The 24,410-nt window shown below is 41.4% G+C and overlaps 3 protein-coding genes across 6 annotated transcripts in view; 1 reads left to right on the forward strand and 2 right to left on the reverse strand.

Moving 5' to 3' along the window:
- Positions 1–2,465, forward strand: part of fmnl2a (formin-like 2a) — a 56,725-nt gene extending 54,260 nt beyond the window's left edge. For 3 of the 4 annotated variants that reach the window (XM_078286209.1, XM_078286210.1, XM_071918340.2), the window contains one exon: positions 259–2,465. In XM_078286209.1, coding sequence (XP_078142335.1) covers position 259 — 1 coding nt within the window. In that variant the 3' untranslated portion in view covers positions 260–2,465. The remainder of the gene's footprint in view (positions 1–258) is intronic. The other variant, XM_071918338.2, reaches the window with a different exon arrangement.
- glb1l (galactosidase, beta 1-like) overlaps positions 1–24,410 on the reverse strand; it is a 180,371-nt gene that overhangs the window by 144,447 nt on the left and 11,514 nt on the right. The window lies entirely within an intron of this gene.
- Positions 2,593–19,401, reverse strand: prpf40a (PRP40 pre-mRNA processing factor 40 homolog A). Its single transcript, XM_071918336.2, has 27 exons — positions 19,373–19,401; positions 18,518–18,598; positions 18,238–18,381; positions 16,103–16,186; positions 14,635–14,653; positions 14,516–14,535; positions 14,345–14,386; positions 14,048–14,158; positions 13,717–13,837; positions 13,348–13,372; positions 12,838–13,056; positions 11,850–11,955; positions 10,381–10,445; positions 10,117–10,281; positions 8,875–8,983; positions 8,506–8,656; positions 8,113–8,246; positions 6,484–6,598; positions 6,072–6,163; positions 5,721–5,837; positions 5,365–5,502; positions 5,145–5,240; positions 4,971–5,057; positions 4,697–4,787; positions 4,526–4,587; positions 4,263–4,418; positions 2,593–3,843 (listed from the first exon to the last, which is right to left on the reverse strand). Exons 1-27 carry the CDS (start codon positions 19,373–19,375, stop codon positions 3,754–3,756), a joined length of 2,643 nt encoding a protein of 880 aa, XP_071774437.2. The 5' UTR covers positions 19,376–19,401; the 3' UTR covers positions 2,593–3,753.

The following is a 24,410-nucleotide window of genomic DNA, read 5'->3' on the forward strand; positions in this document are numbered from 1 at the left end:
CGGTTTTACAAGAGGCATCTGATATTGGCAGAGGCTTGCAATTTGAAACCCTTTCAGGACTTTTCTATGGCCTGTCTCGGTCCTAACACCCAGATAGAGCTGGTCTGGAGGTTGTGTTTTTTTCTGTGTAGAACTCAAGCTGCTTTGGGTGACAGGCTGCCAGCGCTCTGAGCCTGTCGGCTCATCAAAAGGCCCTGACAAGTTGACTGACAGCTCTTTTATTCACCCCCCCTCCCTTCTTCCCTCCTCCCCTCTCAGATCTGAGGAATCAGCCTTACAGGCGAGCTGACGCGGTGCGGAGGAGTGTCAGGAGACGCTTTGATGATCAGAACTTGCGGCCGGTGAACAACGCCGAAGTGGTCATGTGATGAGGGAACAGTGCATGTGCTAGGGGGGAAATAGATGGGCAGGAAGGGTAATGACAGAGAGAGGGTGAGGATGGATGTGAAGTGAAGGATGACAAGTGAAAGATGATGCTGAGAGTGTAGTAGCAACCATAGAGATGAATATGTATATATATTACATAAGAATACACAATGTGATGTCATTCCATGTCTGTGGTGTAGTAGCAGCTTCTCACTATGAAGGACTGGGGATGGTGTGAACTGACAGAAAGAAAGAAAGAAAGATGTCTGAGAGGTCGACTGTAAGAAACCTTAGACAAGCCAAGTGCCTGAACTTATTTTTTGTGATCCAATGTCATTTTGTCTTCTGTTTGTCCGATGACTGTTTTTTTTATTACTCTCACTTCAAGCAATACAACTCGACCAGGCTTTAATTGTAAGATTCCTGTGGTGTGTAAAACTGGACACAAGGGTCTGTAGCAAAGAGCCACGTAAAGAGATGCTTCCTCGGAAACATGTAGAATGTATGGGACGCGTTCCCTTAGCTGTTGCAAATATCCCGCCTGTGGTGATGACTATGAAGCTCCATAGTATCTTAGTACATTCCGGTGCTCTCTCCATTCCTCTCAGAAGTCAACCATGTGCTCAACCAGCACTTTTTAAAATCTCATGAGCTTTTCAACTTCTACTAAAAGGGCTGATGAACAGATGCGTGCTAGTTGTGTAGACTAAAGCAGCGATCCAAAACTAATTAATACTCTATGGAAGTGCTTACGCAAGTACGAGGTACATGTGTGTAAAGAAATTATATCAAAAAGAAGAAACTGTTTAAAAAAACGAGACCAGGCTAATGTGAATTGTATATAGCACGGCCTCTCCATACTGGTGTATATTAACTTCTCATTCATCGGTGTTACTATGGTTACTGGACCAAGCGTGAATTCGTAGCTCTCAATCTATAGAACTAGGCTGTCTGCTTAAGTAGAACTCCATCCATTTCAAATGTTGCATTGCTGCAGTCGTACAGCAATCTGCTGGTTTCTGGGAACAAATTAAGCCTATGTGGCCGCTAGAAGAGCTTCTAAAGGACTCAAAGTAACCGTGTACACTTTCAGCCAAGTGTAGAGACTGCAAGGAAGATACTGAGGCCTACTGGATGAACTCATTGTCAAAACTGGATCTAAGTTTGCATTTTATCTCTGAAAACGTTTAAAAGGTTAATCATAATCTAGGCTACTGTGTCTACTCACTTATTGTAATTTTAATGTATAGTATTTAACCACTGAAAAGTTTCCTTTTAGCTTTTGCTCATGTTTTCCTTTTGACGTGTGTCCGTTGTTTTGGCAGCACGTAGTCATTAAAGACATGGCAAAACAAAGTACACAACACAAAAAGTTTTCTAAATGTACAGATATTTTGCTACAAACCATGTTTTTTTACTTCTTACTTCACTACATTACCAGGTTAATATTGTACATATTGTTTAAACAAAGTTTTCAACGCCCTGTGCTATACACTTTGAATGTTTTTAACTTATAGTTTTTGTTTCCGTTTTGTATATTTAATTAAGCCAAAAACAGTGGCTTAAACCATTAACAGAAAGATGCTAGTGTGTTAAATCAGAACGCCCCACTGTCACGCAGGAGGCACTGGATCACTGAATTTGCTCGAGGGTGTGTCAGCAATATCAAAGCCAGCTACATATACAACATATTCCGACTTGCAATTATGCACATATTTCCATTTTAACTTCATGAACACGACAGATTTAGCCTTGTATACTTGATAGACATTGTAACTATAAAGTTAGATTTTAATAGCTGGCTTATGTGTGTTGTGGCTTTGTGATACACCCTTCTCTCTGGACCATGAATATCTCCACTGAAGCATGTGCTGCCATTCATCTTTTCTCTGTGAACTTCACTGTCTCTATATCAGCAACATTTCTCTGACTGGATAATACTGGCATGTTTTTCTTTTCTTCATCATCAGAAATGTATTTTAGGCATTTTGTGCTTATTACAAAATACTTTAAATAACATGCTTTTTTAAATTAGGTGATCTGAGATTTTCAACGAATATGATCAAATAAACTATTTACATTGAATACAGAATTTTTGTTCATCGAATATTTTCCACTCTTACTCTCTAGTTGAAATTGATCCTGGAGAACTTGGTATAAGTTGAGAATCACCAGAGCGCTCCCCGATGTTCACAATACCTGGGCAAAAACACATGACCATAGCAGCAAAGTATTGCAATTTTCTTTTTTTCATTTGACTACAATAGAAACCAGACATATCCCTTACAACATTAGAGCATCCAAATCAAAAATACATGAAAACAAAGACAAATATCAGTTGCTTGATGAATTGAGGACTTTCAGAATTCTTTCGCAGACAGTTTCATTACGAACATTAAGAGCATTCCTTAGAACAGCATTGTGACCTTTCATACAGCTTTGAAATGGATGAAATCATATTGGGTATTGACTCGATACAATATTATGCTGCACTGATTCTGCTTCCTTCTTCCAACTGTTTTATCCATTCATGAAGGACTCTATTCCAACATTTGATGGCTACAACAGCATGATCTCTGGTGGAGGCGAACCTCTGTTTAAGGCCACACATAAATGGAGGTTTTGTCAGAATGCTCTGGCATTAGGTTCTTGTAGCAGTGGCTAAAATTAAGACTAGGGAGGGTTGGACTACTAAAACTTGTCATCCAAGCATGCCAAGGCATCTTTATACTTTATCCACCAATAACCTCTCTCATGTAAAATAAAATCACGTTTAACTAAAGCCTCACTGGATCCCCCAAAGTATCCCATTAGAGACATCATCCACAGAAATAGTATTTTATTACATGTACAGATCAATTAGAGGATTTTAACAAATGCTCCAATTAAAATCTTATTGAATTGATCCTCGGGCATACAGCTGCAATTAAGTTAAAAAGTCTCAATTCAGAAATATTCCCCAGTAGCTCTGGACTTGTGGACAAGTTACTTTCCCTAAACGGCTCATTTCTAGCTCTGCCATTATTTGCAAGGTAGAGTCAGTCAGCATGGCATTAAGATTTGCTTTTAATTGAATATCAAAACTATTGGCGAAGGAAAACATGTACAACTACAATCGACTAAAAAATGTATCTAAAGCATAACAAAGGCAACAAAAGGGCTATCTGACATGTCACCACAGGTCGACCCTTCCTGATATCAAATTAAATCAGTCACAAAATAAGCGTGTGAGCTCAGTGTAGCACATTCCCATACATAACAGAGGAAGGTGTTCTCCCAGGCGGTCCGTCCAGTGCGGTGTGAGCGGTACAGTCAGATGAGCGTGGAAGGGAATGCATGTTTGTAAAAGTGGACGAGGAAGATAAAAGGATGGTTGTAGAGGGACGATCACGGTGCGTCCAGCTGCTCCAGTAAAGTTCTCCTCCTCTTCTCTAGCTCTCCTTCACTCAGCTCACTGCCTGAGGTATCCCAGCCACCCTGAATGCAACACAGCAAGGATTTAGCACTGAAATAAACACTGAAGGAAGAAAATTAACTTGTCTACAGGCTAAAGTGGCTGGTAGGATAGACAAACTTGGTAGCCACACCCAAAGATTTTGAACTTTTCGCTGGCAGCAATTTTCCAACACACTAAAAAACAAAATATTTAAATGACACTAAAATGTGGCCCGTTGGCATCTTTTCCCTTGAAACCTCCCAGCTTGTCTAGCCCTAATAAGAGTAATTTTTTTTAAACCATCGTTTTAAATTTTAACTACTATTTCACTCCTCAAATCCCCATCTACTTCAGCATCCGGTAATCAGGTAATCTTACAAAACACTAAAAATCATTAAAAATTCAGGTGCATGAATTTCTAGGTCAAGTTCAGTGACCGGAATAAAAAACAAAAACCAACCTCCTCTTTGGCTGCTTTCCTTTTAGGAGACTTCTGTTTGGAGTCAGAGTGACTTTTCCCCCGGGACTTGTCGTTCTCTTTATCCTTCTCCAGGTCCTTTTCACGCTTTCCATCCCGGTCTCTTCCTTTCTTCTCATTGTCAGACTCAGGAGAGGCCTAGAAAGTAAGGTCAGAATCAGTGTACGTTCACAGCCATTTAAAAAAAACAAACAAACAAATAATCAAGATTTTTTGTGGACTCTTGAGCCCTCCTGTGGACTTACAGACTTGTGGCGTCTCTTCTTGCCCTTCTTCTTGTGCTTCTTGGACTTCTTATAGCTTCTCTCTGGTTGCACGTAGGAAAATGAAATGTCAAGTGACCGGCCACAGCACTGCACTTCTTCCCTACGATGATTAATACATCCACTTAAATGTTGGCTGTGAAAGCCACTCACCAGATTCTCCACTGGAGGAGCGGTCGGAGGGGGACTTGGACTGCGACCTCTTTTTCTTCTTGTGGTATTCATCCTCCTCAGACTCTGAGCCCTGCCAAGACATAAAAGTAGAGAGTCATTAGGAAATTAACTGGTCTAGAACCATGATACTGGTGTGGAGAGGGGTGTTCCAGTACATCACTGATTGTTAAATTATCTGCCCACAGCTCCTGTCTAAGTGTGGTGCAGGAATGATCAAAGGCGGCCTAAGCAGGGTTTGGTGAAGACCACTAACCGATCGAGAGCGAGACCGCTTCCTGTGGTGCTTCTTGGACTTCTTGGAGTGCTTCTTTGTCTTGGAATGGTGATGCTGGCATTCATGCTGTGAACATAACGGATACTGTCAGTTGAAGATCAAGATGGGAATGACAGCCCGTTCCCATCGAGATGACAGGCAAAAGAGCCTTACCTCCAAGACATGCATGAAGTCTTTGAATATCCTTTTCCTCTCTGACTCGAGAGTCACATCTTCAAAGGCAGATTCTTTTAAGAATCGTTCCCGGATCTGGGATGACAAGACTTCAGTCATCAAAAAAACACCAAACAAGCACTAAGAACAAGGTGATATGCCCAAATAGAAAGCACACAGAGCTGTGAAACCATAGGAATAGAATCATTGAAGGACGTACTGCCTCCCACGTAGCCTCTGGCTCCAGCGGCGGTGTGGCTTGCTTCAGCATGCTCTTGAAGGCTGCCTCTTTCCTTTTCATCTTCCTGGCCTCCTCCTTTTCTCGCTCCCTCTCTCTGGCCTCAGCCTTCTCCAGTAACTGCACAGAAAGAGGTTACAATGACCTTGCTACGAAGTCAATAGTCAAGTTTAAAGGTAAAGCGCACATTTGATATTCTTAAGGCTTAAGTTAAGCATTGGCTGAATCATGGAAATGTTAGCTGGTGGGCAGATGCCGTTTGTAAGCATCTGTGTTCATCTTTAGGAACTATATTAAAAGCTAATGGAGGTAGAATGTATGAAGGACAGGAGTCTTACACTGTTGAAGGCCAGCTTGATGTTGCCTGCATCCAGTGTGGTGGCTCTCTTGTCTGAGCTGATGACTGATCCAAAGTCCTCAAAGCCAGTGTTGACTTCAACCAAGAAGCTCTTGTCCTGGAAGCACCATGAAGGACATGAAAGATGCACGAAAAGGATGCACGAAATAAGATGATAAATATATAGAAGATTATGGTGCCAAATAAAAATATATCAAACACAATCCTCTTAGAATAAACAGTGGTATTGGCCAGATGTGAAGTGTGCAATTTGTTCCTGTGACCTATGTTAGGCTATAAATGTGTGTTCTCTGCCAGTGGAACAGGTGCAGCGGTTAAAGTGAGATCTCACCTTGAGAATATCTTTGATGATCCTCTTTTCATCGTGGTAGCGGGCCTTCAAGTCTTCCACATAGAATTTGAACAGGTCCAGGGGAGTGGAACCTGTGGAACAGATAATAAATAAAAAATGTCGTCATTATGTTGTATGCTGCAGCGAGACAAGAATAAACCTGACAGAACACTGTCAGGGTGCAAAAATGCCAGCAGACCACAGCAGGATGCAAAAAGGATGAGACAAGAAGAAACAGGATTTCACGTGCTGAGTGTTCTGGAAAAATAAGAAACTACTGTGAATACTGTGGACTGTGTACGTCTCTATCTCTGTATGTTTATTTGATGTTTATGCATGCATGACACGTGCTTCAGAGCATTCTGCTCACGGAGACATGTGTGGCCACGTGTGCAGCAGCCTGCTGTCCTACCCGGCTGGCCCAGCATGTTGGCAAAGCGGATGTCGGAGCTCACGGTCGGATACATCTCCATCCAGGCAGACATGGAGTGGAGCTGACCGTGGTCGTGGAGCTCATCCAGAAATTTCTGAGAGGGAAAAAAACAAAACATGAGTTCAGGACAGATACTGAGTAAAACTCACGAAGCGGAAAATCTCATACGCTTCTTCACTCAGAACTTGTGCTGCTTTTTAAGGGTGCTCCGATCGATCAGCCACCGATCGTTATCGGCCGATATTCGTTCTAAATAGTTTGATCGGTGGTCTCTATAAAGGCCGATCAGAAGCGCCGATCAGATGACGCAAAACATGCGAGACAATTTGCGCCGCTAAAATGGATTCACCAGTCTGGCAGTTCTACCAGGTGTCTGAAAAAGACAATAAATTTGCAAAAATGTTAGGGAGAGACGAGTTGGGAAGAGATCCAAACAGAAGTAGTCTCTTTGTGCGGTCTGTCTCTCGCTCTCTGTCTCTCGTGCTCTCCCTCTGTGTCGCGCTCTCTCTCTCTGTGTGTGTGTGTCACGCTCTCTCGCTCTCTGTCTCTCTCTCTCTGTCTCTCTCGCTCTGTCTCTCTCGCTCTCTGTCTCGCTCGCTCACTCTCTCTCTCCCCGGACCCGTCTGTTCGCCTCCCATTGCACACACGGGCGTGAGGGATATTTTTTTTTCCATGCCAAGAAGACGACCAGCTGAATTCCCAAATAGAAGAACTAAGGGTTATTAACATTATTCGGAATACAGCTGGGTTTCCGAGACTAGCAGATTAGCTGTATATAGGCTACTGTAGGTGCTAGTCAGTATCCACTGAGTGGACTGAAAACATTAATATTTACTTTTTAACTCTGACTCTGAATGTTTGCTCCCTCAATCCAGATTAATAGTGAAAAATATTTTGTTATGTTGCCGTTTTTATAGTTTCTAAAGTTGGAGTAAATTGATAAAGGCCCTGTGTTTTCCATCTATTGGAATTGATTTTTGTTGCCTCAGTAGGCCTATATATAATTTATTGTTCTAACTTGGTGTGTTGTGCACATTTAGCTTTTATTGTAATTTTTATTTTATAAAATTGTATTTATTTTATTCCACAGGAAAGCTATATTTGTTAAGATCTAAGCTTCTCCCAATAACCAAGCGTAGGCTGCTGGTTTAAGTTGTGTCTCTAAGAGAGAGAGTGGAATATGTTGCACATGTTGCCTGCCAATAAACAGTTGTCAATTCATGATACTTTCTCATCTCTTAATTTTAATACTTAATATACAATGTTGTTAAGAATAGTTAAATAAATAAATAATGCTACACGATGAATAGAAGGCTTCAAATAGACCCTGTGATCGGTATCGGCCGATACTGCTTCCAGCGATCGGTGATGGCCCCAAAAATCCTGATCGAAGCACCCTTACTGCTTTTCTGATTTGGACAGATTATTATTAACTAATTAACTACAACAGACTACTGCTATACTCCACCTTTTCTTTGCAATGTGAAAAATTTTAAATTAAAAAGTACATTTAGGATGTCAGGCCAGCTTTTCTTCACCTGACCTGGTGACTTATGTTTGAGAGTGTTTTTTGAGATGCAGGTGGAGAGTCCCTCCATTCCCTCTCACCTGGAAGGCCTCTCTGTTCTTGCGCTGTCGTCGCCTCTCTCTGAGAAGGGTCTTCTGCTTCTCGTCCTCCTCCTCCTTCTCCAGCGCCCGGATGTGCTCCTCAAAACAAATAAGGGCATCTTCTTTGTCCATATCTGTCAACAACAAACAGAAGACCATCAACAGGGTGAACTCACAAAGTCTACATACGTTAACACAGAACCCAGCACACCCATTGTATCTTGAGTACACTTTGGTTTCTCCCTTATACAACGCAGTAACAGCTCTGTTTGTGCATGTATGACTGTCATAAAATATTATATCTAAATATACATATGTGATGTGAAGGTAAACAATTGTGGTTTCAAACAGCAGTATGTAAGTGAACAGATGTATGCGTGTCTGATCTCATACTCTGCAGCTCCTCATCCTCTGCAAAGGTGGGGTTGTCTAGCAGGTACTGCTGAGCCTCAGACCAGGTGGTGCGGTACGTGACGTTGGCCATGTTGTCCAGGATGTTCTTCAGGGCCTCCCAGTTCCTCTTCCTTAGCTGCTTGGCTTGCTCCTGTAGCACCAGATAAGAGTGCAGTAGAGGAAATTGTTAACTGAACCAATATTCACAAGCTCCCATTACCAGACAACATCTGGGATATTTGCAAATGAGGGTTGAAAGATTAATGCTGCATCGTGATAAACACGTTCAGACTGACTACCCCATTTAAAGACCTGCTAAGAGCATGAGAAATTTGAGTGATGAGTAGGAGTGCTGGTTGAAGGCCTAACCTTCTCTTTCTTAGCAAGGTAGAACAAGACGTCTTCATAGATCTCCAGTCTGTCTCTCTCTGGGACGCAGCTCCACACCTCCAGCTCACTAAACATCTGCTCTGCTTTCCTGGTTCACACACACACACAAATACAGACAAACACACGGTTAGGACACTGCACAGTGACACAATTATCCACATGAGGGCAGCATTTCATAGGCCAAACTCATCCATTGCACACTGGTTTTCCATGCTAAGTACAGGTCATCACATGCACTGTTGAGTCCACTTGATATGAAACTTGTGAAATCTACCACCCTCCAAAAAAAACAAAAAAAAAACAGTCAAACTGCCAACAAAATAAGACTCTCTTCAAAACATCTCACTTTCTTGACCCAAATCCCAAACTTGATGCTCATCAAAGCCAAAAGCTGTGGTTGACTGTGGTGAGTCGAGGTCTTAGACTTGAGAAGGACACACACACACACACACACACACACATCGTCGTAGTCAGACAGCCCCGCTGCCACTCTCCAGCTGCCCGTTGTGTGCCACTGCAGAATATAGCCCCGGTCACCACAACAACCCCAGTGCCAGCTGCACTCTGAAACTGGACGGTTGTCAAGGTCACCAGTCGATCCATGTGTCCCCTCTGGCCGTGACGGTGACTTTCACCCAAACACCAGACAAAGAGCGCTGGTCTGCTGGATGTCACACGCAGTATGGAAGTGGCATCAAATCTGCCACTTTATTAATGTACCTAGCCTAATTTTCTCTGTACATCTTCCATCTTTACTGTGTATTCAAGAATAAGAAATATGCATGTATTTTCGGGCATTGCGCTGTTTTAGTGTAAGTGTACAGCTCAGTGAGAAAGATGGGAGAAAATGCAACAAAGGTCACGAGTTAGATTCAAACCAGTTTTGTCACATGTGCCTAAGCCCCGCAGAGCCACCAGGACACACCATGTTCCTCAAGTCTGTTCATTTGCCAAGTTGTGACCTAGCAACACTGTGTTATAGCTGGAAATGGAGTATGTACAGACCTAACCGACCACAGTGTGTGTGAGCTAACAGGTCAGAGAAACGTAAAACTTAACAGTGCTGTAGCTGCATGATGGCGTGTAACTCAGCACAAACCATGTATGACCTTTCATTGATTACATCCGCATAATCACATTGACAATTCTGGGAACCACAAGTCAATAGAGGAAAAAAAAAAAGTGTACACACATTTATTGTGAGATGACTACAGCACTTACTTGTATCTAGTAGTAGATGTCATCTTCTCATGGTTTTCCAAGAACCTCTGATAGGTCTCTTTGGACTCCTTGTATTTAATCCTAGCCTCCTCCTTTTCCTCTTTCTCCGTTTGGACCTTGTAGGCGTTGAACGCCTGCTTCTTCTCACTCAGTTTGGGAAGAGCACTTCATTGACAAAGAAAAGCAAGATTTGTGGTTAGAGATGGGTATTGCCCTCATTTGGTACTGTAAATAAGCTTGACTGTTCCCAGGAGAATAGGGTACCTGTAGCGAGGGTCGTTGATAATCATTTTCATAGCTTGTTCCCAAGAGGCGTTCGAAGACACACCCTGAAATCCGAAGAGTATAAAACTCAATTAAAGTGAGGAACGTCTGTGTTACACCTCATACCATGACTGTACGCAAGTCATTAAATGGAATAGTTAAATTTACATATATATTAAATAGCACAATAGATCAGGGAAAAGGGATTGTTTTAACGCACATGGATGTGTATATGAAAAGCACGTGAGCCAGGAGGAGCAGGAATGAACTGGCTCAAGTGGGACTGAGCTGAGCTGCTTTGGCTCCTCGCAGCCAAGGCAATGCATTTTCTTAATTACTAATAGATGCCGGGTTAAGAGGTGTGGAGTGCCAATAATTCAAAGAAATGCCATCGAGGACTTATGTAAGTGCCCTTTCTGCCACGCGCTTCTCCCAGAGAGCGAATCCTTCATCCATTATGAACCGATTCCACTGCGTGCATCCGGCTTGTCAGTTGTCACAGTTATTCTAACTCACTGAGGCATGCCACTTTCTCTCACTGTCTTAATCCCAGGCAGCCCCGTGCCTTTGATCCAATAACGCTAATCATAAAGACAGAGCCATTAAGATCTTGCAGGGAAATGGCGAGCAATCTCAGAGGAGAGCTTTGTGCACCAAATTAAAAAGAACCTAAATATAGCAGCATTGGTGGCGGGCGGCGCTGAGCCACCTTACCGCCAAACACACAACACATCCACAGCAACAGGAGGTGAAGCTTAACAATCATGCTAAGACCTCCCAGGGGCTCATGGGGGGGGGGGGGGGGGGGGGGGGATTAGATACAGATCAAAATACAAAGGCTGTGCTCATAAACAGACATCAGGTATGGACCATGATAGGGGTTTGAGTTTTAACGGTATTTTTAAGTGCATCTAAATCTGTGAGGTTTCACGTTCTTTGTTTCATCTTGGACAGCTCAATCAGGATTTGCAAACATGAAAAACTACACTAGAATCTAGAGAATAGACTATAACCCTTAGTCAGCAAATGCCCCTACAAATTACAGAGACTTTTTGGAGTTGCTTCATTGACAAGAAGCTGACTTTGTAGATTGCAAAATTTTACACCCAGATGTGCTTTAGGATAGTCCTATCTGTTCTGACCCCAAAACCCACCTCTGTAAAGTAGAACTTGTTTACCAGCTTACCAGAACTGTCATGAGGAATTAATACATTTTATTAACTGAAATGTATTGAGCAGACTTAAAGGTATTTCCTTATTGTTGCAATGTAAAACATTGTAAAAAAAAAAAAAATATCGATGAATACAGCATACTGATACTGTGTTTATTTTTCAACTGTTACATGTCAATTAACATAAATATAACCAGTTTGGCCTACAGAAATAGTGCAGCCTCTCCACTCTCCCACAGTGTTTGACCTAGTTCACTTGAGCAGTAATCCCATCTGACAGCATGGCTATAGACTCACCTTCTCCTTCAGCAGCTCTTTAAAGGCCTGCTTGGCCTCCTCTTTTGTGTTCCACTTGTAAGTCTTCTTCTGAAGTTCTGGGCGCTCCTCCTTAGCAACATCAGTACTGAGGGTAAGAAAAAAAGATGCCATTTGATTAATTTAGCTACGACTGCATGTAACATTTTAGCCATTTAGTTGATGCTCTTATCCAGAGTGACTTACAATGAATGCAACAGTAGAAAAAGCTTCTATTCCTAGATGATCAACATTACAAGCAACCAATATTAAGGAGTACAAGCATCAGAGCCATGGTGCCCTGAGAATATTACTGTGACCCTGGGATGATCTTATAAGAGAGGATTATTTTACTTCAAGATAACAAGTATACTGCTCATTTATTTTTTAGATTACAGTATATAGTGGAGAGTGATGAGAGCTTGACATTTATGCCAAATCAAATAGGACCTCCTTCACTTGGGTTAGGTTCAGCTTCAAAATAATACATTACCAAAAAAAAAATATATATATATACTATTTCACCAGAGAAAACATTTCCTTGCAAAATGTCACGCTTTTCTTGGGTTCACAAAAAAACAGGTTTGGATTGAGCTGAGTTTGCATTTTCAGATCTGAGTCAAACTACAAGAGTGACAGGAAAGAAGGAAGAGAGAGAGAGAGAAAGAGAGAGAGAGAGGGGTGAGGACAGACTACACAGGTCATAAGCTGGAATCTCATCACATCAAAAGTTCACAATATGCTCCTTACTCTGGTATACCATGGACTGCACCTGTGTAGTTGCATTTCTATGTAGCCAATATGTAGACCAGCAACAGGTCTGAAGGCAGATTTGTGTTCTGTATCCACAGATACATTTAGCTGACACAGCGCTGTGTATATAAACCCCTATGACATTATGGGCCAGTTGTCTCTGTGACCCCACGGTTCTGGCCTTTGATCATCTGAGGACCGAGGCGGAACGCGTCTCCGTGTCAGACAGCGATGTTACCTGGCTGCGACCGTTTCCGTGGCAGCTGAGGTCTCTGGTGCAGCCAAGGGTGCATCTGCGGCGTTGACCTCAGCTGTGTGGTGCATGGCCGCCTGGGACAGGTGCTCCTCTGAGACCGAGGCTGCCGTTTCTGCCTCCATCACGGTTGCCATGGTGGCCGTGGGATCTGCTTGCAGAGCAGGGGCCGGGGCGGTGCCGGGCGCCGCAGCCTCCACCGTTCTGAAATCGGACCAATTATGAGTGACGGGCCCAGTCATACGGCATGACCGGCGTGTCAGTTAGAATAACGGTACAATGTCACTGCGTGGAATGGAAAAGGGTCAGGTCTCTCGTATATGGGCATATTTCTAAAAACATGAATAGATTTTTGATCACGGAGGAAGAAATGATTGTCTTTCATCTTCTTTAACAACCGATGTATGTGTTGTCCTTAATGAGGGTTTGTCCGAAGTCACAATCTAAAATAATGCAGCAGTGCAAGGTAGCTGAAGGTAAACAGGAAGCTCTTACCCATTCTCTTCTGCTTTGATCATGGCTGGAATAGACAAAAAGAGATGGCTGTTAGGGTACTTGTTTTCATTTCAAAGCACGTTGCAGATGAGAGAAAAGCACAGAGATAAATGCTCTGAAGGACCCAGCATGTGTTCCTGTATTTGTGATTCCTGTGTTTGTGTATTAATGATGCCCGGACCCCCTCCCGTCCGCCGCTGAAACTAATGCATGGCATTATCACTAAAACAGGCCAGCGGTCAGCCATTCATCATAGCTTTTAAAGGTTTTTTTTTTTAAGGGTTTATCCACAGAGTGTAACATTGTCTAGTATTACAATAACTTAATGCTACGTTACTGTCTTTTCATCATCAGTCAGCAGCTCTTTACCTTCCAGATCCTCCAGTTCTTTGGGTTTGGTCCATCTGGACTCCTTAGTCTGGGAGTTATAATAATAAGGCTTCCCTGTGTCTGACTTGTACTCCTTCCAAGGGCATTTAGACAGCATTTGCTGCAAGAGAAAAGTGGATGGGGAAAATATTTCAGTCGTCATGCATTACAGTGAAATAACCATAGAGATGTTGAGATCCCCATGAAAATAAAAGTTACATCAAAATATATCTGAACGGCGTGTGTATGCATAAGAGAATGAGTGGTTGAATGAGTCATTACTAGAGTCCATTTCAAGAGTACACTTGATAGAAGTAATAAATGTTTGTACCTCTGCGGGAGATTTGAGATCATCCGGTTTCTCCCATGTGGACTGCTTGGTCTCTGTATTGTAATAATAGGTCTTTCCATCCAGAGATTTATGCTCTGTCCACAGGGACTTCTGAGGAGGACAAGAACAAACAACAGATAAATCAGCTGCTCTGGGTTAAATTTTGTGTTTTGAAAAACAAACAAGCAAGCAACTAACCTATGTCTTTATTTTAAATGGTTTATCAGTCCCTAATGAATATTTAAAGTCTGTATATCATCCAGCTCTCCTATCTTTCTTTTTTAGATGTCCACAAACCTTCTTTGGTTGTTCTTCCTGCGGAGATCCATTTGTGGTACTCTGCAGGACAAAAGAACAGATGACAAGGTTGATCGACTACAATTACAGGAAAGACAGCATGACACTGTGTAAAACTTAACTTGGACACTTGAAGTTACTGTGTACAAAGGAAAATGAGGTTAGACTTACAGCTGTTCCAGGTGCAGCAGCTGTGAGGATAAAAACATAAATCAGCATAAATCAGATACTTCTGAAGAACAGAAAATAACCAAGAATATGATTTGTGAATGGACAATTAATGGTCTCACCTGTGGAGTCCACACCAGGCTGCGGAAAAGACGATTTGATTAGTGAAAAGGAATATCATATCAACACTGGGAACACTCACACTGCTGGAAGTCTACATCGACTCCTCATTACCACTGAATAATGAACTTAGCTGCAAATATAGACTCATCAATTCCAGTGTTACAATAAATAGCACTTGAGAAGGCTTTCTTAATTAGTACAAAACTCTCAACATGCAAAAATATACTTGTGTTGATAAGTGGATGTCTAACGACATCTGGCTGCTCTCAAAATACTTCACATATCAGAGATCACACTTTTGCATAATTTAATTACTATCCAGTAACAAAAAAAACATAGTTCACACAAAAAGAATAGAATTGGTGCGGAATAGTGTGGTCATGATGCAAAAATGGACGGAACACCAATATAGTCTTCCAATAGTGAAGGGTTCAAGTGTTTTTGTACTTGTGTGTATGGGGGGCCAAAGCCATCCCAGAAATGCATTACAGAGACACTAAGGGACGACTTTATATATACACACATATACACAGGTGTTCACTTTGAATTTAATCATACCCTGTATTTAATGACAATTTTAAGCTCATTTCAACATGTGGTCTGGAATATCTTAACCCTTGTGTTGTCCTCGGGTCAAAAATGACCCGTTTCTGAGTTTAACAGCAGTGAAAACCTCCTAAATTATTACAATTAGAAAAAGTGAAATATTTACCTTTTTTATATTTTTATACAAGCTGTACACTATCAGGGTACAAAGATTGTCTTTGGGTCATTTTTGACCCGACCGTTATTAAATCAATTACAGACTAAACACATTTTTATAAAAAATTCATAAATGATTTGTAGTAACTATGAAGCACTCTTTTTCTCGTGAGAAAAATGGTTTTCTCGCAAGAAATAGAGTCAGGGGTGATTCAGTACTAGTCCACTTAGGATGTATATTTTACAGTAAAACTGTACAGCATTGTACAGTGTACAGTGGTGTACACTGAATAAATACAGAATACCTGGATGGTGAGGTAGGAAAACACATTATTCCCCAAGTTGATACGTGACAGGTTCTTTCTTCATGCAAAATAGATTTTGGGTTAAAAATTAAATGAAGAGGCTTTTATACTAGGAGGGACAGTGAGACCGGGTCATTTTTGACACGAGGACAAGGGGAGCATACAGAATATGAAGATAGCACAAGGGTTAAGGAACTAATATCCTACTCCAAACTTGCATCATATACAAGCATGTATTGCATAAACACATTACAGAGAGATATATCACAGCACTTTATTCCTCTGTGATGCTGAATACTCTGATTTTAAAATTTTCATAGGCCTACATCAGTACTGTTCAAACACTTTGCAGTGTTAGCTAGTTGTGCAAATGCTTAAGTTCCCACCTGACAGATTGCAGACTATTTTTATGAAGTGTGAAACAGAGCACTGATGCGAAAGAAAAAGTGAGGCGAGTTACCGGTCCTGCTGGTTGTATTGCCGCAGCTGGCATGCGAGGAGGCATCATCATGCCTGGCATCATGGGTGGCATCATGCCTGGCATCTAATAAAAGAAGCATCATGAAATATTCATCTGACCCACTAATTTCCATACCACTTGGTGCAGGCAGAAGTATTAAGACACAGTGTGAGACAGGGTGTTGGTGCCTGAGTGGAAAGGCTATGTGCGACTGGGGGGGGAGAAGGTGAGACTGATACAGAGTCCGCTGAGCCTATTTGACGGTGTGATGCCACAGCTTGTGCTCTGTGAAGCAGCAACGTGCCAAACTACAGTCCCTCACCACCTTTTTAGACTTGTGACGCTGGCAGCTGACACCCCCCACCACTACCACATCACACATTTTTATATATATAACGGGATCACATATGCTAGCTACAATTAGCACAAACACAGTTATATTCATTATCTTTGGCTATCGCTGACATAAATGGTATCACTTCCTCATCAGTATTCAGTCAGCCAATTAACTGCACACCTCTCAAAATTAATAATAGGTGTACTACAGGAGTTTTCCCCAACATAGGTGGTATTTTTTTATGTCTGGAACACTAGCAATGGTTTCAGACAAAACCACCCAAAATCAATGTTCTTCTGAGGTTGAAATCTCAGTAGAGTGACAAATCTCTTGAGGTGGGCAAATAAAAAAAATACACAAGCTTCTGTAGAGACGAGCTGAACCAAACAGGGAAGCTACAACATAAAAAGGAACTTTTCTCAAAAAGCATGGTTGGTCATCACTTGATGTCAACTATGTGACATGTTTCAATAAACTGGGTGCTTTTGAGCATGAAAAAGAATATCCTTAAGTCTTTTTGGAAGCATTATATTTTGATACAGCCCTGCAGTTACTTTTGGACTGTAGTGAATGTTTGATCTGGAGTAGCAGTCGAGTATTGCTGGTGCAGTAAGTCACTAAATACCGGATCAGGGGACTGCATGATCATGAAACTCCCTCAGGTCCCGAATGACCAAACTGCTCAAACAGACATTATAGATGACAAGCACAGATTGCAATGGTCTGTATCCCAAGTGGTCCACAAGAAAATTATTTCCCCCTCCAATCGGCTACATCCCTGATAGGCTGTAGTGTAGGAATGGGCAGGGATGGGCAGTCATGTGCCATGAAGAGCAGAGAGTCTGCAGGTTTTCATTCAACCAAAGTCCACAGCAGGCGATTTTACTGATTAGCTCATCTTCAACCAGAGGGAGGAATTAATCAGTGAAATCACCTGCTGTAGTCTTTGGTTGGAATAAAAACCTGCAGACTGTCTGCCCTCCGTGGCAAACGACTGCCCATCCCTGCTATAGTGTATGTAATGCAAATTAATAATCATCTTGCACACAGACATGCAATGCTGTGGTTCTTTCTTTTTTGATTTCACTAACTGTTAATTATATAATACTACTACTGATATCAATATTAAGAGTAATAATAATAACAATTTGTGTCTATTTATTAATTCATTTTCAATATCCGATTACCATTTAACATCAGGCTGTCATTGTGAATAAGAATTTGTTCTTAACTGACCTGCCTGGTTATAAAGATAACAATAAAAAAAAAAAATGTTTTTAATAAAAAAATAAAAATTCTCTACACAACTTAGGTCAAAATTCAGAAGAGCAGGTTGTCCAAACATTGCCAAGTGCCTATGTTAAGGTAAAAATGATCTGTCTAACTTCTTTCATGCATCTGTTATGGAATGAGGAAGAGGGGCGAGTGTATTTTGGTGAGCCTTGCATGAACACAAATGCTGCAACTGAAATTGAAGCTTATACATTAAACTGTCTCAGCTCCATGCCTATAGTGTAGCCTAACCAAACCATTAACAGGCTACTCATTTTAAGCTAGATTGGTTGTGCTAATCATAAACCACCTCCCATAAAAAAATGTAATCAATTTGGAGCAGTCAACATTATTATTTGGCCTACAAATGGTAAGTCCTTATTCAACTACTAGCTGCAGGAAGAAAACTGGCATGAGCATGAAGCTGCAGGCTACAGAAATCCAGCCCGCTCACACCCTAAATACTAAGAAGTCCAAAAAAACTTTTACAGAGAATAGAGTAGAATAAGTTTTCTACAAAGCTCACCTGTCCCATTGGAGGCCCCCCTATAGGTGGCATCATACCAGGGGGCATCATACCAGGTGGCATAGGAGTCATGTTAGGTGGTCGCTGTCCTATAGGGGGCATTCCCATGGGAGGGAAATGAGGCGGCATTCCTGGTGGTCCCATCTAGACAAAAGAAAGGGGAGGGACAGAAAAAACACATTGGACTGGGTGAAACTTTTTATGATGAGCTTTAATGTTAAAAACCTATGTGTGTAGGCAATTCACCACTCTCACATGGACATCTCTGTCACCAACTTACAAAGGGGGGAGGCATCCCTGAGGGGGGGACACCTGGATAAGGTGGCGCCTGGCTCGGGCCATTATTAGCCTCCGATGAAGACTGCCATGAACAAGAGACCACGCAGGGTTAGGGAACTCATAAGGTCCATTGGTGTGATGAATATTAAGTTAGCAGCGTGCTTACTTCAGCAAGTTACCATTAAATATGGCTGGCACGCTAACTTAACGAACAGTGGGTAACGTTAAAAATTAACGTGAACTCTTGGTCATTACTGTTCGTCCATTTCCCCTAATGCTAAATGACTTATAATATTAGCAAACACTGACACGATTTATGCAAGAACGTAGCAGCTCTGTATGTTAATGCTAACCTGCTACAAGGTACCGGTTGAAATCCTGTTGGCCATTGATTCATTTAGCTATAGACTCTGTCTAAATTCTGGTAGCGAATATTAAGACGGTAACACCTGCTATGGGATTTTAGTCAGTTAGCTGGATGTACCTTTTATTGACCCATATTTGTAATTTGTGACTGCCGAGAAATTTATTTGCTAACGTTAAGTGTAGCTAAAGCTTACTAGCTATCAACTCTCAAATCAATAACATTTACTTCATGATAGACATGCCATGAGTTACGATTTCCAGTTCCAAGACATAGTCTGAACCACGACGATATGTGTATGCCGCTAATTTAGCCAAGTGCTAACACACTCTGGCTAACCCGTCATTTTCAATACTGTATCATTGATAGAGCCGCCGGGGAACAGAAAGACAGCCAGTAACCGAAGGAACATGATTTAGACAGAAACCTTGGCATATTTCTGACCAATAGTTAACTGTAAATAAACTATTCTTTTGAAAAAGCTGCACTCACCATGTTGACGAGAGGCGAGCATCCAAGGAACTTGGTCACCCCACAACAACGAGCAACGCGATTGGTTAGTTTTCCTCCCAATGCGGAAAGGTCAAAGGTAACATTTCTGTCGCTTCATTCTGCGTAGCCATTGTGCAGAAATGCGCTAAAATGGAAAGAAGGGCTATACTGTAAAGCAAACCATATTTTGCATTTGAGAAAAATATCAATTTGCAACAATATAGTCCATCTAATTTGGAAATCGCAAGAAGCACTGAAAAAGAGTTTGAAAAATAACTTCTATAAGGGTCCTTGTCATAATTTCTGCACATTATAGGAAGGTTTGTCCAACTATTGATTGCCTGCATTTTCTTAGCTTAATATATGTCATTACTATCCTAACTTAACTCATTTTACTTAAGATACATTTAGTAGATTTTATGATCCTCTGATTTGCTTAGCACTCCACGGGAGGATGCACATTTCTCACTTCCTTGTTCATGATAACCCAACAAATTTTTTTTTACAAAGCTATTAGTGTGTGACATTATTACAGCGACTGACATTTTCTCGTGTTATTTTAGATGTTATAACAGGTGCCCATTTTAGATGCTGGAGTAGCTGGTGTTCAGACACAGCAAATTACCTTGGTGTATTGGGGATAATTTGGTTGTGATTTTCCAATTATTGGCCTCTGATACAGCTGTCCTGGCTGTATGTGGCTGGAACGAGCCCCGATGAGAGTGGGAAATGGGAAAGTGGTCAATCTAGGCTTTTTACCCCTGTAAGTGCCATTCACACAGCCTATGTTGTCTTGAATCTCTTCCTGTTTTTGCACAATTGCTCACGCATTTTGGTCATTTTGACACAGAACGCGCACGACGCACAGTATTATTTTTCTTTTTCCTCTTCTTCGTCTGGAGTTCAAGCAGGGCACAGCGCGTTATTTCACACCATCCAGAACAACAAGGTCAAGCGGCATCTCACCCATTATGAGGGTTATTCAAACAGAAAATGAGTCTGATGGCCTGATAAACACATTGATTTTGGGAAACAAAGGAATAATTTCCATTTATTGCTGTTCCCATTCTTCAGAGATACCATAAATACCATCTTAAATATATTGGCTGTTCAAGTTATTCATCCAAGATCATTCCAAAAATAAAGGATGAATATTAACAGAGGTATGAGATGTGGAGCTTATTGTGCTGTGCTGTTGTTGACTGTGAAGTTGTCTCTGGGATTTAGAGTGCTGCTATTGGAGTGTGAAGCATGCAACAAAAGAGTTGTGAAACAGATGAGCCCACTGCTGAGGTAGACGGCAATAAACTCTGATCCATTTACTGACAAGTGCTGTAGTATTCCCTATCCATTCTCTTAACAAGCCAAAAAGACAGTGAGGAGACAGTGAGGGCTGGTGATGGATTGAGCTCCAGACTAATGATGGGAGCAGTCAGCCAGCCACACATCGGATACATCGCTTGTCTGCAGGGAAGCAGACAAACATTAGACCCCCTGTGGGTCAACAGTGTTATGTAGCTTTAGATAGACCCGGTTGGATTGAATTATTAAAAAAAACAACACAAAATTCGTAAAGAAAGCATGGTATCCTAGCAGCTAGAGAGACCTTCCTTCAGCCAGACAACCCAAGACATGCCCAAGTGTCCTTGAGCAAGACGCTGAGTCCCTGCCACCAGCAGGGGGCGCTGTGCTGTGGCTCACCCTGACCTCTGACCTCCCTGGAGGGGATGAATGAGAAGAGACTTTCCTGACAGGGATCAATAAAATATGTCTCAATACACAAATCAGACAACATCATTCTGGTGCAATCTTTGGATTCTGTATTTAATTTGGCATGTGATCATCTTTTGTTTTTCATTGGCTTATTTGTTTGTAGATAATTAATGTTAAATAGATTTTGAAACCATTTCACAATAGCTTTAAAACATACACTGCAACTTTGTGGACTGTACAGTCTTTGCTGTTCTATTTATGTATTCCAACACAGTTCACCAATGCCTCATTGTTGTGTGTGTGATTGATTCACAGTATATGAGGTCGTCAATGGTTGCCTGTAGCTGTTTTACTCCATGAACTATGAGTCCAGCGTGCGGCTCCTGACCTGCCTGCCAGGCACTCTGCTCTCATCTAACAATTGGCTTCCTGTCCACCGTGGTCACATTAACTATCAACAACACACTGTGTATTACAGTAAACTTTTCAGTTTTCTATTTACGCACTAAAAATAAAGGTTCTAAAAGGATTCTTAATTGGGTTTAATGTTTTTTGTTTTGATTGGAGTTTTTGCATCTGAAGAACTCTTAATTGAGTGTTTCTGTGAAGACTTGGGGAAATGTTTGTAAAAGAAAAGTCATCCATTCTTTTTTTTTAAATGATTCAAAGATTTTTTAAGCGAGGAAAAGGTAATCTGTTCGTTTGATCAAGGTTAATTTTCTCTGTCACTTAAAGCCCCAATCAGAGATTTTTGTGATCACTGATGGGTTTATTGGATTTGCCGATGGCTATTAAGCTTTTCACATCTCTCTGATCTAAAATAGAGGTTAATTTCACTCAAGGATTTCGCCTTTAAATGAGTCAAAATGATTATGTGTGATAAACTCGGCGGCCATTCATCAGTTCATCAATACCTGGAGTTCACCACTGTTGTTGCTGCATCATGAAAAGAACATCTACAAGTCCCAGTAATCCTTTGTAGCTCGAGTAACCATTCACTTCAAGTGATTCAATGTGATTAGTTACACTGGGCCTGTACAAATGTAAGACTTCTTGGTTCTGCAGTGTGTGGGGTACACAAAAACATTTAATTACTTTCTTTTAATTTAATTTATTTTCCTCGTATCTGTTTCTTGTGCACAGACGGTTGGAATTCAGGCTCTACTGATAACAAACGTGTAACAAAAGGTGTTTTGTGATACTTTTTATAAGAATGCCAGTGTTGGACGGTACGGCTTTGCAATGCTTTGTGTATTGGTGAAGGATATGCTGAGTCCTTACAATATGTTGGACAAGCAATATCCCTTTGAATACCAATAAGGGAGGAATGAACAACCTAACCACTGCTTAGTTGTTTGTTGTTTAAAAAGGGACATACATTTGTCTAAAAGCATGTTTGTCCTGTGGGTGATTATTGACTACTGTACCGGATCACTGATCAATCAAAGCATGACCTCTGCGCGAACTAATCAAATATTATGACCATTTCCTGCATGCTTGTACAGTCTGTTTTATCCTATGACATTGCACTGCCACGTGATAATTCATATTCTGGTATTATATATTCCTCCGTTTCATTGCCGTACAGCTACATCGACTGCACAGTAAATTTATTACTGGAGTTGAGAAACTATTTTTGGTAGGATTCCTTTTTGGGCTGCAATTATAGCGCACACACAAAGCTGTTGATTGCTGAGTACCAGCTATTCACAGTCTCTTGTTCTGAAAGAGTTGCTGATTTCATGGATATCAATCATTTAGGTTAGAGGGGTCTACTGTACCCCTCCCTTGCACTGCCACACACACAGACACAGACACACACACACACACACACACACACACACACACACACACCAAGTACCAAGTTTTCCAGCTTTCACAGATGAAAATCACACAGAAGCTCATAAGGATGGCGTCACAGCACAACAAAAAAAGAATGTAAAGGCCTTTACTTTTGAAAATCATAATAAATGTCAGGCACGACATTTTGCATAGTACGTTTTTCTTTTTCATCATCATTCTTGGCTTTTTATACATGTAATAGACAATCTCTGTCGAAAGGAATTACCGTCTGATACTGATCCTGTCCCATAAAGAATCAGGAGGATTCCCTGCTACGGATATGAATATCTCCATATTATCTGATAAACCTGACATTACGCTCAGCACTTGAGATATTCTGCTGATTGCGTGTTTGCTGTGGTCTTTGACAAGAGGATGTGTGTGTTTGAGAGGATCTGGGATGTGTTGCTGGCTGTCAGAAAGTGAGACGGTCAGGCTTCTGCTGACAGGTTGTCACTCAGAGAGAGAGACAGAGGGTGTGTGTGTGTGGGGGAGACAGACAGAGGGAGTGTCACACACACTTGCGCTTCCAGGGCTGAATGACAAAATGGATAGTGTCAGGCGGCGCATGACTGATGTACTATTTAGTGTGATCTTACCATCTTGGATAAATATATCAAAATCAATAATACATTTCTTTTTTTTAATATTCCCTCCTGCATGCAACTATCAAGGCAGAATTACCATGCCGTCTCGATCTTCGTGGCCATTTTGTTTCTCTCACTGTGATGAAGGAGAAGGGGTGTAACTGTGGAAAGTTTCTCTACTATTATCAATAAATGTCTCCTAACATACAGCCCAGAAAAATGAGTCTATTTTTCAATGATGGAGAGTGGGCAGCGCGCTCACCTTTAGTGTTTTTATTTGTTTAGCCAGTGGGAAAGTAGAGTAGAAGAGAGGAGGACAAAACTCTTGGCCAGCAGTAGCTCACATGTGGCTCTGAAGGTGGCAGACTTAACCTCTCGACTATCTCTGTGCATGAATAAAAGCATCAGTCTTGATATAAATGACAGAAGACAAAAGACATAAACATTCTCTTGTCTGACTGAAATGCATTAACAATGTGAATATACTATGGGGGAAATAATTCATATTCGAAAACTAGATGGGCTTCATGCATTTGATTTATCTTCACTCATACAGTACCTGCAAAGGTAATTTTTCAGTCGGACTGCATTCAGGCAAAGGACATCATATACAGTTTCTCATCTGATGAATTTGAGGCGGTGTGTGTTTTTCAGCTGAGGACTAACGTCCAGCTGGTGGCACTCACTGGCTGCTGAGGCTGCGGTCTGTAACGTGAAGCAATGGCTGGAGTTTGAGCACAAAGATGCTGCCAGGGGATTTATGTGTAATAGCAGTCTTTGAAATGGGCCTTTATGCTTCAACTCCTTCATTTCAAATTGCCAAAAGAATATCCTGTTGCTGCAGTGTCTTCTCATGATTGCACTTGTAGAGGGCTTATCATGGATGCTTGGTTGCT

Source organism: Centroberyx gerrardi, chromosome 10 (assembly GCF_048128805.1).
Source record: "Centroberyx gerrardi isolate f3 chromosome 10, fCenGer3.hap1.cur.20231027, whole genome shotgun sequence".
NCBI lineage: Eukaryota > Metazoa > Chordata > Actinopteri > Beryciformes > Berycidae > Centroberyx > Centroberyx gerrardi.